Source organism: Amphiprion ocellaris, chromosome 19, assembly GCF_022539595.1.
Source record: "Amphiprion ocellaris isolate individual 3 ecotype Okinawa chromosome 19, ASM2253959v1, whole genome shotgun sequence".
Classification (NCBI taxonomy): Eukaryota; Metazoa; Chordata; class Actinopteri; family Pomacentridae; genus Amphiprion; species Amphiprion ocellaris.
In genome coordinates this window covers 21,023,865-21,038,186 of record NC_072784.1, presented here as the reverse complement: position 1 = coordinate 21,038,186, position 14,322 = coordinate 21,023,865, and the positions used below count along the sequence as shown (strand labels likewise).

The window sequence follows — 14,322 nt, the reverse complement described above, 5'->3', positions numbered from 1 at the left end:
AATTGTACTTTTGACACAGAAATTTTTTTTCTGAATACACTCAAATTGATCTACATGCATTTTCAGGGTACATGTTAGCATTTGAGTTTTTTTTTAAATTTTATTGTAGTGAGTAAAAGCTTAAACTTATCTTTCATTAATTCATGTGGTATTAGTATTAATTGGCATTAATTGTAAATTGCATGCTTTAGTTTAAACTTACATATTTAGGTTATAATACAACTATGTAGAACAAAGTCTTTTTTAGAAGGTGAAGAATGGCACAAGTGAGGACAGACTGTCCCGACTGACCTTCTCCTCTGTATGGCCTTGTGTCTGTAGATTCTTATAGATGAACCCCCTCCCCAGGCCCTTAAACTGAGATAACAATGTCAAACATGTCTGGCAAGGAGGAGCCTGAGAAGGTTTAAAAGAGTGCCAAATTGTTCTGCGACAGGGTAGTGTGACACAGAGAGAACCAAACGTGGTGCGGTTTAGACTCTCACTCTCTTTTCCCTCTTGTGTTTTAGTTTTCCTTGTTATATGCTTTCAGAATAAAAGATATTGACAGAACAGGGCAAGATCTCCATTGTGCTCACTTTGTACGACTGAGATTTGAGGTGTTATACAACTGACAACCTAACTCAACAGTCTATCGTTCAATTTAGTAATTTTTGATAAGGAAACACAAGAAGGAAAACGAAAGGTGAAAGAGGTGAGCCTAACTGTAAAGCTTACTGTATATGCTTGAAAATATTTTTGCACGTTTACTGACAAGCGAATTCTAATTAGCATGCTAAAATAAGCCTATTTTGTCTTTTGATTTGTGTTCCTGATATTTGTATTTGTTATTATAGTACAGAAGCACAATGGTTTTTGAAACCCTTGTGAAGTAAACAGTACTTGACTCATTGTAGACACTTGAATCAGGTGGCTATAAATGTAAGCAGCGTCAACGAAAATTCCGTGACAAATGTGCTTTGAATGACGCATGAAATAACACTGCTGTAATTACTTTCTTTACAGTTCAAGGATATAACTACAGCATGCTAAATCAGTCCAGCTTTCAATAAAGACATACTGACATCTATCTTACAAAGAGGGACAAAGCTTGAGTCTGCCATATGATACTTCCAGTGTCTTGCTAAACAAAGGAAACTCTCTTTACGTCAAATGTCTTGGTGGCCACTCCCCTGCAGTTGTCTGCTAGTACAACAATGGCCAGCTCCTTAAAATATCTTGGCACACAGATGGACAATCAGTTAGTGTCCAGTATTCACATAAATAGCATCTGTTCCAAGGTCCAACAACACCTGTGTTTCCTGTGGCACCACAAATGCAAGAGCCCCTTTAACTGCTGATAATTAATCCTTCCTGGTTGCACAGCCTACAGTATATAGTGTATAGTTACATCCATGTCCTTCACATTGGGATTTTCTATTATGGCGGTCACCCTAGTTATACCATGTAACTAAATAAAGCAGTCATAAAAGAATTTTCTTATATTATGTGCACTTCAAAGATGGCAAGATGTAAAGGAAGACTGAAATGGTTGTCAGGCTGTTGTGCAATAAAAGCCAAGTCAAAACTAGTTTCGTGTCTCAGTGAACGATCCTATGTGAAATTTTTAAACAGATGGCTTCAATGATATCAAGAACCCTTAAATCTGGTTCTTCAGTTGTTTCAGTTAGAGTGTGCTAGTTCAATACACTGAACTTGTCTTGGGAAGGAAAAAAGAAATAAAGCGACAGTACAATCAAGAGTTCTTTATTTAATACGTATGCATCACAACAGATTTTCATATTTTATGAACTCTGTTGCTCAGATGTCGTCTCCTACTCTGCAGCATCAGACTGAAACAAAGAATGGAAAAATAAAATTGTTAGTGATGTTTGTTCTCCAAATTACAAAGCAACATTATTACTATCACTAGCCTGTGAGACCTTTCTTATTTTAAATAAATCAGTCAGGCTGTGTTTGCAAATGAGCTCTGTTGGCAAGAAGTACTAGTCATAAATTTAGAGTGCTATTAAGATTCGTATTCATTTATTTTGACTGTCACATTGCTGGAGTCTCAGAGCATTGAGCACTCCAGCCAACAAGTAGCCGCAGGAGAGTACTTGAATGCCTACAATGGTTTTCAGCTTATATTAAGCCAATTGTCATTCCACAACAGTGAATGTCTCACTGTTACAAGTGCCACTGACTCACTGTTAAGTCCTAACATAATCTTGAACAGCAACTTGTTAGTGGTTGCAGCTGAGTCAGCCAGACTGTATCAGATTGCATAGCCCGATTCTTAATAATACCAGTACTACTACTACTAATAATAATAATAACAATAAAAATAATAAAAACCAATTGCTCCAGGTCAGTTTAATTTAGTGAATCATAACAATATTAGTATAACATATTAGTCTGGCTTGAGTCATTTTGGCCATCAGTATAAGTATTCTTGTGCAATTGTAATGTTGTCATCGTCAACCAACTGAACAAAACTTTTACCTTTCCAACATCACGGCTCTTGGCTCTCAGCTTGTTGACCTGGGACTCAGCAATGTCAGCACGCTCCTGAGCTTCCTCCAGCTCATGCTGAACCTTTCTGAGCCTGGACATGTGAGTGTTGGCCTGTTCCTCCTGTGAAGGATGCAGGGTTATAGCGACAGAGTTGCAAGGCAAGATTGAATTCACTAAAAATGATGTGTAACATAAAGTGTTTAACTTACGGCCTCCTCAGACTGTCTCTTGTAAGCCTTGACTTTCAGCTGCAGCTTGTCCACTAGATCCTGAAGTCTGTTCACGTTCTTCTTGTCCTCCTCAGTCTGGACAGATAGATAATTGTTACTGAAAAGGTATCAAGGAATAATTCTGTTAGTTTGTAATGAAATTACAGTTACCTGGTAGGTCAGCTCCTTCACTTTCCTCTCATATTTGCGCACTCCTTTGACAGCATCAGCTCCACGTCTCTGCTCAGCTTCAACTTCAGCCTCAAGCTCACGAACCTGTTAATTGATGATAAATAATTCAAGTTTTGTACAAGGATTTGAGTACTAAGAATGAAAGGCAGGGTTTATGAGGTACACTTAGTCTTATTTTTGTGTCTTTTAGAATTTATGTACAGCTTATACCCTGGACTCCAGTTTCTGGAGCTGCTTCTTGCCACCCTTCATGGCCAGGTTCTCAGCCTCATCCAGACGGTGCTGCAGGTCCTTGACTGTGACCTCCAGGTTCTTCTTCATCCTCTCCAGGTGAGCGCTGGTGTCCTGCTCCTTCTTCAGCTCCTCAGCCATCATGGCAGCCTGAAATGATTTAATGTTTTCTATGTAATTCACAATCTATAATAGACGTGACATTGTCACTGTATGGAAATAGCCAAAAAGATGAATACATAGAAGAGTTATAGACATAATCTCACATCAGTGATAGCCTTTTTGGCTTTCTCCTCAGCATTTCTTGCTTCCTGAACAGCATCATCCACCTCACTCTGGACTTGGACAAAGTCAGACTCCAGCTTCTTCTTGGTGTTCAGAAGGCTGGTGTTCTGAATGTTCAAGGAAAGTCATATAGTATAAATTATAAGTTTAAAATAGTATATATAATTTCGTTGAAAAAACTATTTCTTGTGAATCAAAAAAATCAAATCAAATCAAAAAAGCCAACCTGAGAGTGAAGCAGGCCGACACGCTCACTAGCATCAACCAACTCCTGCTCAGCCACTTTGCGTCCTCTCTCGGTCTGCTCCAGAGCGGCTCTCAGCTCTTCAATCTCAGCCACCATCAGACCATTCCTGCGCTCCACCATGGCAACCTGCTCCTTCATGTCTTCCTGTCCTCTGACGGCATCATCAAGGTGCAGTTGAGCATCCTGAAAAAAAGAGGAGTTTACGTTAATTTTCATTATTCTCAAATTGTTTGTTTTTAATCCACCAGTCACAGAAAACTTACCTTGAGCTGTCCCTGGACGTTCCTCAGTTGTTTCTGGGACTCAGCAGCCTGCCTGTTGGCATGGCTCAGCTGAATCTCCATCTCATTCAGGTCTCCCTCCATCTTCTTCTTGACTCTCAGGGCATCATTCCTGCTCCTGACCTCAGCATCAAGATTGCTCTGCATGGAGTCTATCACCCTCTGGCTGTTCCTCTTGATCTGTTCCATCTCCTCATCCTTCTCTGCCAGCTTCCTGTCGACCTCACCTTTGACCTGGTTCAGCTCAAGCTGAACACGGAGAATCTTGGCCTCCTCATGCTCCAGAGTGCCCTTTGAATGTTTTAAACAACTGGTATTAAAAGTCATCATACAAAATTCTATATGGTCCTGGCAAGGACTGACTTGATTTAATGCAGTGAAATTTTTGGCATTTTGAAAGTGTGTTACCTCAGCCTCCTCCAGTGCAGACTGGATTTCAGATTTCTCAGTCTCAACAGTCTTCTTGGCTTTTTCCAGCTCATGGATGCTCTTTCCAGTCTCACCAATCTGCTCAGTCAGATCTGAGATCTCCTCTGAAGTTGAAAAAAATAAAAATAACACAAATAGGTTGTTGACTTGTCTTGATTTATATTAATTCATATATGTCAGAATGGTGTGGAAGCATACGTTGTAGGTTCTTGTTCTCTCTCTTCATGGTTTCCAGCTGATCCAGAGCCTCCTCATAGGAGTTCTTCATCTTGAACAACTCAGTGCTGAGAGAACGAGCCTCCTTCTGTGCTCCCTCCAGTTCTGCCTGGCCCTCCTCATACTTCTGCTTCCATTCTGCCAGGACCTAGAAACACAAAGAAGTAGAATATTTTGTCTGGGATTGGTGAAGTCTTGTGTTGAACCTGGTTTTGTTTTTTAATGCAAGCACTGACCTTATCAAAGTTCCTCTGCTTCTTGTCAAGGTTGGCAGCCAGAGCGTTAGCTCTCTCCACATCAATCATGAGGTCCTCCACCTCACCCTGCAGCCTCTGCTTGGTCTTCTCCAAAGAGGCACACTTGGAGTTCACAGCCTCAATGGATTCCTCAGCCTCCTGCAGGCGCTGGGCAAGCTTTTTCCTGTGGTGAGCAAAGAGTTATCTTTGCTCATATGTACATACTTTCACAATAAACAAGATAAATATTAAACAAACAGATTTAACTGGTGATTTTTCTGATATGGAAAGGAAAGGGGTTTTATTTACTTGGCCTCCTCCAGCTCCTCAGTGCGCTGGATAGCATCAGTCTCATATTTGCTTCTCCACTGAGCCACCTCACTGTTGGCCTTGGACATTCCTCTCTGCAGCTCAGCCTTGGCCTCCTGCTCCTCCTCAAACTGCTCTCTGAGCAGATCACAGTCATGGCGAGCTGACTGAACAGCATGGGCCAGGGCATTCTTTGCCTAAAAGACAACATTAGATGGATGAAATGTAAAAAAAAAGACACAACCAGGTGATGTTGCTATTTATGGTCATTGTCTTTACCCCTGAGGTCTCTTGGAACAAAGCATTTGTTTCATTTTGACAGATATTGCTAATTTGTTTTGAAGTATATACCTTCACTTCTTCCTCAATGTGCCTCTTGAGCTCCTCAATCTGCTGGGTGAAGGCCTGCTTGCCTCTGGTCAGCTGGGAAACAAGAGCTTCCTTCTCCTCAACCTGGCGAGAAAACTCACCTGCATTGAACATAAAAGTATTAATCCTGGATTTAATCACCCACAAATTGCCTATTATTGTAAGTCACTTACCATTCTCTGTCTGAAGTCTTGCCTTTTGTGCATTGATGTCATTCAGTTGACGAACATTCTCATCATTTTTGGCTTTGAGCTCACTCAGCTGGTCCTCAAGAGTTCTGCACATTTTTTCCAAGTTGCTCTATGACAACAAAAACAAGTTTATCAAAAGTCATGTCAGAAATAAATATTTGGGTTTACTAAGAGGCATCAAAACTAAACACATCAATCTCAGTGTCTGAAAGAAGATGTTTAGAGTTAGAAGTTAATTCACTGTTAAGCAATACCCATTGTGCTGTAAAATTTGAAAAAGTTTCACAAGCTTCATCAGTTGACAGTACTTCAAAGTGTTTCAAAATGTGATTTGTTTATTTTCTGCAAATTTTGCTTAAGTTTCCTCTTGATGTAAAGTATTGCCACATGATTTGTGTCATTGACCTCTATTGGAATATTCTATGTCATTGTACGACCTACAGATACAACAGCATGTGTATTTTTCCTGGAATATTTGCGACATGTTCTTCAGTATGCAATGAAAATTCCTTAGTTTGGTACCAAGCCTCAATGAATGGTCTGGGTCTATGTGGTAATATTGGCATTGTGGCCAAACTCTTCCAACTTAGGAGAAAGTAGCATCTCTGTGTTACAACCTTTATGATCTCTTACCTTTGCTTTGGCAACAGCCTCCATGTTGCTGGAGAGGTCATCAATCTCCATCTTGTACTCGCTCTTCTCCTTCTCCAGCTTCTGCTTGACACGCTGGAGGTTGTCGATCTGCTCTCCCAGCTCTGCAACGCTGTCAGCCTGCTTCTTGCGGAGAGCTGCTGCAGTAGATTCGTGCTGCAGGGTTGACTCTTCAAGGTCACGACGCAACTTCTGGAACTCAGCCTCACGCTTCTTGTTCATCTCAATCTGAGCAGCTGTTGCTCCACCAGCCTCCTCAAGCCTCTCACTGATCTCCTCAAGCTCCCTGGAGAGATCAGCTCTCTGCTTCTCTACCTTAGCTCGAGCAGCCCTCTCAGCCTCAATCTCCTCCTCCAGCTCCTCAATGCGAGCCTAGAGTTGATGATGGTTCCATCAAGAAGATTTAGTGACTTAAACATGCTGTTTTAGAATGTGAGATATTTGTATAGAGGTAAAATAATGATACCTGGAGTTCCTTGATCTTCTTCTGAAGCTGAGCACCAAGGGACTGTTCATCCTCAATCTTGCTGAGGAGCTGGCTGGTCTCAAAGTCCTTCCTTGATGTGGAGAACAAAAAACAATTAGGCCTAACACAGTCCCATTCTGACAGGCATAATGCACTTCTATGTATGAATGCAGGAATATTGATATCTAAATTTTGTCACTTACTTCTTGAGTTTCTCCTCAGACTGCTGCTTGTCATTCTCCAGATCCATTATGGATTCCTGGGCCAGTTTCAGATCTCCTTCAAGCTTCCTCTTGGCTCTCTCAAGGTCCATGCGGAGCTTCTTTTCCTGCTCCAGTGAGCCCTCAAGCTATAAAATAAGGCACTTTGAGTTTGTACAGCGGAACCAACTTAAAATTTCACTGTACTTCAGTACCTTCAGTATATAAACTTACATCGTCCACTTGCTGTTCCAGCTTTGTCTTGGCCTTGGTCAGAGTGTTGACTTTGTCTTCCTCTGCCTGGAGGTCATCCAGTGTCTGCTGATGGGCCTCTTGGAGGGCTTTCTTCTCCTTGGTCAGCTTGGCAATGGCTTCATCTTGAGAGGCCATCTCTTCTGTCAGGTTTTTCACCTAGAATTAAGTGCAAAGTTTAACTTATCTCTTAAGCTTTATGTTAAATAAAAGAGTTTAATATCCATCTCAGTCATTAAATTCATTTAAAGAGTATAACAGTGTGTATGATTATGTATATATATATTTCTATGCTATGTAAAACAATGTCAAAATGAAATGAACCTTGTTTTCTGTGGCATGTTTCTCCTTCTCCACTTTGGCCAAGGTGAGCTCCAAGTCATCAATGTCCTTCTTCAGCTCAGAGCATTCATCCTCCAACTTCCTCTTCTTGGCAGTCAGCTCAGCATTGATTTCCTCTTCATCCTCCAGTCTCTCAGTTGTCTCTTTGAGTTTGGCCTCGAGCTGGATCTTGCTCTTAATGAGCCCCTCACACCTTTCCTCAGCATCAGAGAGGTTTTCAGTTTCCTACAGAAAGAACATATGTGTGGTATTACTTTGACTGAAATATGTTTAAAAATTGTAGTCAGTGTATTGTTTATGTGTAATTACAACATTAATAGTAATTTGTATAGAACAGCAAAAAAGGATAGTAAACATCTGACTATGAACAATCACATGAATATACAGTTAATTTTTCAGCAAAGTGAACATCACACATATTTTCCATGTCACTTACTGAAGCCACTTGGAGTTGCAGGTCATTCTTCTCCTGCAGCAGGGAAACCATCTTCTCCTCCAGCTCCTTCTTCTTGGCTAAAGCAGTAGCCAGGTCTGTCTGCATCTTCCCATAGTTCTCCTTCATCTGCTGCAACTCCTTCTCAGTCTCAGCACTCTTCAGAAGAGGCTTGATCTTGAAGTACAGAGACATCCATGGCCAGTTCTTCACATTCATGAATGAGCGGATGTTGTACTGGATGGTGAAGATCGATTCCCTAAAAAATTTGAATTAAGTTGATCTGTGTTATATATACAATAGCACAGGGCTTGCAGGTGCACAAAGAAACAAAAGAGCACAGAGAGTATGTACTGATATTGCTGACATTTCTGTATGTTGTATGATAATCCTACCTCCTCTCCATCATCTTTACAAACTCCTTCCTCATGACATATCCTCTGCAGAGAGCCTGAGTCATGGTCACCAGGGAAGCCAGTTTCTCATCTCTCATCTCCTCAAGGGTACCCAGCAGACCAGCTTTGAAGAACACCTATGGTGTCAAATCAGCAGACTCAATTGTCTGTACACATAGATACAACTGGATATACTGTAATTATAACCAATTTCAATACTGTTCATGTAAGATATTTACCTTAGTGTGTCCAAACTTGTACTGAGTGTGGTCCACATCAATGGAGCCCAACAGTTTCTCTGCAGCTTTCTTGTTGTCAATGAACTGTCCCTCAGGGATGACACTGGCATTCAATACTTTGTATCTGTAAGATAAAATTATGTTATATTTTCTTCCATATTTCCTGGTGTTGAACATCACAGTACATTTTAAATCATCATGATTTGTTTGTCCAGAAAAGTTTTGTCACCTCTGCTTGAAGTCACCGTAGAGGATTCTGCTGGGGAAGCCCTTTCTGCAGATTCTGATGCCCTCCAGCACACCATTACACCTCAGCTGGTGGATGACCAAATGGTTTTCCATAAGGCCTGAGAAATAGAAAATTTCACATAAAGTGTAATATTTCTTTTTGTGCTTTTTTGTATCACAGTGTAGTATTTTGTGTAAATAGTAAGACTGTGGCCTTCTTACCTGGAGTCTTTGATTCATTGGGAATCAAGCAACGCACAAAGTGAGGATGGGTGCTCCTCAAGTTGGTCATGAGTTTGCCCAAGTTCTCCTGTGGATCGGCAGCATGAGATGCTGGGTCAGTATGGATTCAATATGAGATTTTCAATTGTTTTCCCAAAAATATAAAACTTTACACACTCTGAAAAGAGCGGACACAGTCTGGAAGGAGCCACCCTTCTTCTTACCACCCTTCTTGCCACCACCACCAGAAGCCTCTGTTTTCCAAAACATTGAAAATTAGAATCATCGCCACAGAGCATTAATCAATTTATTACCAGACATGAATCTTGTGTAACAGATGCAGATTCATACCTGTAACTACAAACTTATTGCACCTCATGTGACATGATAAACTGCACTTACTCATTTGATCTCTCTGGCTTACACATTAAATTTAACCGATTTCCAGCAATATTGTAGCAATAATAGAAAATAACAACATTAGCTATTTATAGAAAATTTATAGTCAACCCATGTGGTCTTTCCCACAATGTGAACATTTATCTGCAGTATCCATACAGTAGCTTTACTAGAATGATGTACTACAATCTTTTTTCTTACCTTCAGCTCCAGCATGGGATGCATATAGGAAGGCCAGCAGTTTGTTTGAAGACTTCTGGTAGAGCTGAACAACTGAATCATTCAGTGGGTCCTTGTTCTTGTCCAGCCAGCCAGTGATATTGTAGTCCACTGTACCAGCATAGTGAACCAAGGAGAAGTGAGCCTCAGCTTTGCCCTTTCCAGGCTTTGGCTTCTCAAAGGCCTTGGTCTTGCCAAGATGCTGATCATGCAGCTTGTTCTTGAAAGTTGTATCAGAGGCCTTGGGGAACATGCACTCCTCTTCAAGGATGGAGAAGATGCCCAATGGCTGAGAAGAATTTACAATTCATGTTAAAAGTTTCCCAGCACAAGCAACCATTTTAGCATCAATCAAGAAATGTTTGGTTCCGTACCTTCTCGATAAGCTCAATGCAGGCAGCCAAGTCCATACCGAAGTCAATGAACTCCCATTCAATACCTTCTTTCTTGTACTCCTCTTGCTCCAGGACAAACATGTGGTGGTTGAAGAACTGTTGCAGTTTCTCATTGGTGAAGTTAATGCACAGTTGTTCCAGACTGTTAAACTACAATATGGAAGTACATAATCATTCATTTGAGTATTATGTGTCTATATATAATCATTGCTAATTTTATTTTAATATTAACTTACATCAAAGATCTCAAATCCAGCAATATCCAACACCCCAATGAAGAACTGTCTTGGCTGCTTTGTGTCCAGCATCTCATTGATACGGATGACCATCCACAAGAACATTTTCTCATAGACAGACTTGCACAGAGCACTGACAGCATTGTTGACCTAGAGGAAGAGATTTCAGCATTGAAAAATCACAATAATATGCTGAATTCAAAATGCTAATATTTCAAAAACAAACTTGAGGCATCAAACTTTATTTTCATTACCTGTGGGACGGTCTGACCTTTGGTGACCATCTCATTGCCGACCTTGACTCTTGGGTAGCACAGAGCTTTCAGCATATCAGCTGAGTTCAGGCCCATGAGATAGGCGATTTTATCAGCCACTGAGGCAAAGACAGAATATATGCACTAAATACCCAATACTTTGATACATTAATCTGATACCTGTCTTCCACGTCATGATACTTGTACAATGTCAGTTACATTATTTTATCAATTACCCTCAGTGCCATCAGGCTCAGCCTGCTCCTCTCTCTGCTTTTGCTTGAATTTCATGTTGCCATGATGCATCACAGCACCGGTCAGCTTGTAGATGCCCAACTTCTCCTCACCGGTGAAGCCCAAGATGTCAATAGCAGTCTGCAATGTAAATGTAGCAAAATTTTTCAATTAAGAGTATTTGAGTTTTTCTCGTATTATATTAAATATATGTCCAACTAAATTATTGACTTACATCTGTTGCAATGAACTCTTCCACATCATTGATGCTCTTGACAGTGATTTCACCCTGACTGATCATTGGATAGTCATAGGGGTTAGTGGTGATCAGAAGAGCCTCTATAAGAGTACAATAGACAAACAAAGCATTGTTGTTTGGTGTTTTTTCTTTACTCTTTTATATTTGAACTTCACAATAATGTTGAAACATACCCAGGAGCTCAGGCTTGTGTCCAGTCATCAGCTGATAGAAGATATGGTAGCTCCTCTCAGCAGACAACTGGAAGGTGACACGAGACTTCTCCAGCAGATCTAAGAGGAACAAATTCAGGTCAAAACCCTGGGGACCACATTTCATTCCAGATGAACATAAACTCTCACCATGGTTGGAACTTACATGTTTCAATATCAGCTGAAGCTAGCTTTCCAGAAGAGCCAAAGTGGATTCTGATGAATTTACCCTGGAGAGTCATTTTATTAATAGAATCAGATTTTGTAATTTAGCAACAAAAACAAGCCTCAAGATACTTTTTGTTAACTTACAAAACGAGAGGAGTTGTCATTCCTCACAGTCTTGGCATTACCATAAGCCTCCAGCAGAGGGTTGGCTGCAATGATTTGGTCCTCAAGGGAGCCCTGCAAGCGAGGGTGTGAGTTACTTGAGCTGTACATGAATGTAAACCTTTCTCTGACAAAATCTTTCATCTTAAACAACCAAATTTACCTGCATCTTGCCAGGTGTTGGCTCAGCCTTCTTTGAGCCTCCAAGAGCTGCAATTGTTGCAAAGTACTGGATGACACGCTTGGTGTTGACAGTCTTTCCAGCACCAGATTCTCCGCTGGGGAATAAGAGACACATTGTCAAGGTTCAGCTTCATGATCATAAAGTTTATGAATGTTTAACATACAAGTTTGTGTTATACTCACGTGATCAGGACAGACTGGTTCTCACGATCTAAAATACAAACATACATGCTTCATGTCAGTTTTGTTTCTGTTGTTCCTTTATTAAGCTTACATTTAAATTTCTGTTTTGGTTTCTTCTAGCTCTTGTAACTTTGATCTTACCAGTGAGCATGAACTGATAGGCATTGTCAGAGATGGAGAAGATGTGGGGTGGAGCCTCAATCCTCTTTTTGCCTCTGTATCCAGCCACAACTACAGCATCGTACACAGGAAGCCACTTGTAGGGATTCACAACGACGCAGAACAACCCAGAGTAGGTCTGTCATAGTGAAGGGCATCAACGTTGTTTCAAAATTTTCATAAAAATTTCATTAAATTAGAATTACATTTGTATTACATGACACTCTTTAAGGCGAAGTAAAACTTACGTAGATCATCCATGATGCAAAACGCTCTTTGAGGTTATACAACACAGATGGCTCGTTGAGGTGGGTCATCATGGCCATGTCCTCCATCTTATCGAACTTTGGAGGATTCCTGGGATGGATGTCATCCTCTTTTACAGTGACAGTCTGAATTGAAAATATGTTTTTTAAAAATCACCAAGGAAATATTTCATGTGAATGCATAGCAGATGCATGCTATTGAAAACAGGATGAAATAAGCCAAAGAAGGTAAAATGAAACCAAATTTTATCTACCTTTCCTCCATCTGTCTCAACAGTGGCTTTGCCACCCTCTTTTTTCACCAGTTTACCCTTGACATAGAGTTCTTCGGGATCAGTCACAAAGTAGGCTGTTTTGGCATCAAAAGGGGTGTTTTGAGCCTCAATCCTCTCTTTCTCTGGCTTCCTGAGGTAAATGGCTGCCGGGCCATACTGCTCCATCTCCGCATCTGTGCTCATTTTGGCACCTTAGTAGAGACTGAAAATATGACAAGTTCACACATAATATAGCTGTGGTAATTTCACAAAATCACTCACTGAAATATTTTTCAGCAGATTAACATGACAGATATTTTTGTATGAATATGTAATTTTTAGTAAACCACCTACTTCACTGAATCCCAGCTGAAACTGATGTCTTATGTAGCCCCAAGATGCTGTAAAAGAAAGTGACATGGATAAAATTACTATCACTGTTTTATTGTCAGTTTTATATTTCACTCACAAAAATAAAATGTGTTCTTTTGATATAATGATGTTAATTCAACTTTAACAATCAATTAAACAAAAATAAAATGCATTTATGTAAGAAATACATACACCAAAATGATTCTCATCAAATAACTGACTCCACTCACCTGTTTCAGATGCCTGTCAGTTCCAGTCAGCGTCTAGAACTGCAGCTTATATATGCTCAAGAGTACATGCTCAGCACAAGCGTGCTGCCCTATTTGGTAAAGTACAGTGTGTTCATCATCTTGTTGCTCGACAGTGATGTGCTCATCACTTATACATTCAATCTTTATTTATACATGCACATGATGTTTTCCTGTAGTTAAAATGTAAATACAAATGATCTGTCATTAAGTTACGTGCTGGATCAAAAGTGTGGAAAAACAAAAATACGGAGATAATTTAATAGGTACCCTATAGATTTATAGTAAAGAATAGAAAGTACTCAGTTACATGTAAACAGATTTTATTGTAAAATAATAAATTAGAAAATATTTTTAAATATTTAGTTTTCTAATATATACATACTAGTGAGATGATCGATAAATGTTTGAATGCATTTTTTTTTTTAACAGATGTTTGAAAAAGCATCATTATATCATCAGGGTATTTCCTGATATTAATTATTTAATTATTAACACTTGATTAATTAATTCCTCAGTAGCTACTATGTCTGCTATGTTCACAGTTAACCTAATACTACATAGCAAGAGTGCATAGAATAATTGGAAAATGTTTCTTTTATTAAAAACAGAGACTTATTTGAAGATCAGCATTCAGTTGACACGCTTTATTTATTTTTAATATCACAGCCAGTGCTGTGTCGTAATATTGGAGAAGCATCCGAATGTCACTGGTGTATAGTTGCAGGAAACACATGTCATAGATATCCGATACTGATGCTCTTTCTGTTAACGTTGGAGGGGTGCTGTAGGCCCCCTAGAAATGTAATATAAGGAGAGTTGCCAACTGAGATAAAACCAGAAATAACAACCACATAAAAAGTATCGTTTTTTAAAATTATTTGCTTATTAGTTATTGCAGTTAAGAATGAAGATGCAAATTTTGAGTGTAAGAAACAATAGAGTGATCTGTGTTCACAGTTGCTGGCATCCACTTGCATTACATACATGGCTGCTGACAGAAGTGGCTTATAATTCACCA

At 39.8% G+C, this 14,322-nt stretch overlaps 2 protein-coding genes across 2 annotated transcripts in view; both read right to left on the bottom strand.

Moving 5' to 3' along the window:
• Positions 1-1,730: 1,730 nt before the first annotated feature.
• Positions 1,731-13,185, bottom strand: LOC111580729 (myosin heavy chain, fast skeletal muscle-like). Its single transcript, XM_023288597.3, has 40 exons — positions 13,036-13,185; positions 12,682-12,904; positions 12,410-12,553; positions 12,144-12,300; positions 12,003-12,030; positions 11,800-11,914; positions 11,619-11,711; positions 11,473-11,536; positions 11,289-11,387; positions 11,092-11,195; positions 10,859-10,997; positions 10,623-10,741; positions 10,369-10,518; positions 10,112-10,282; positions 9,720-10,026; positions 9,297-9,373; positions 9,120-9,207; positions 8,899-9,016; positions 8,670-8,793; positions 8,431-8,567; positions 8,039-8,294; positions 7,585-7,827; positions 7,243-7,419; positions 7,012-7,157; positions 6,809-6,899; positions 6,325-6,714; positions 5,674-5,800; positions 5,483-5,601; positions 5,132-5,328; positions 4,823-5,006; positions 4,569-4,734; positions 4,350-4,474; positions 3,924-4,232; positions 3,640-3,843; positions 3,395-3,520; positions 3,108-3,278; positions 2,877-2,981; positions 2,706-2,801; positions 2,485-2,616; positions 1,731-1,832 (listed from the first exon to the last, which is right to left on the bottom strand). Exons 2-40 carry the CDS (start codon positions 12,883-12,885, stop codon positions 1,815-1,817), a joined length of 5,820 nt encoding a protein of 1,939 aa, XP_023144365.2. The 5' UTR covers positions 12,886-12,904; positions 13,036-13,185; the 3' UTR covers positions 1,731-1,814.
• The window catches only part of LOC111580733 (myosin heavy chain, fast skeletal muscle-like), a 34,267-nt gene continuing 21,675 nt past the window's right edge, over positions 1,731-14,322 (bottom strand). The window contains exon 41 of the mRNA XM_055005313.1: positions 1,731-1,832. Coding sequence (XP_054861288.1) covers positions 1,815-1,832 — 18 coding nt within the window. The 3' untranslated portion in view covers positions 1,731-1,814. The remainder of the gene's footprint in view (positions 1,833-14,322) is intronic.

What these genes read in the sequence shown, in the direction of transcription:
- LOC111580729 (XM_023288597.3), bottom strand. Translation starts at nt 12,885, where the DNA reads ATGAGCACAGATGCGGAGATGGAGCAGTATGGCCCGGCAGCCATTTAC. An exon ending in TGCAACTCCAAGTGGCTTCA is followed by an intron (nt 7,828 to 8,038) that starts GTAAGTGACATG and finishes TTCTTTCTGTAG; the next exon opens with GAAACTGAAAACCTCTCTGA. An exon ending in AGAGACAGTCTGAGGAGGCC is followed by an intron (nt 2,617 to 2,705) that starts GTAAGTTAAACA and finishes CATCCTTCACAG; the next exon opens with GAGGAACAGGCCAACACTCA.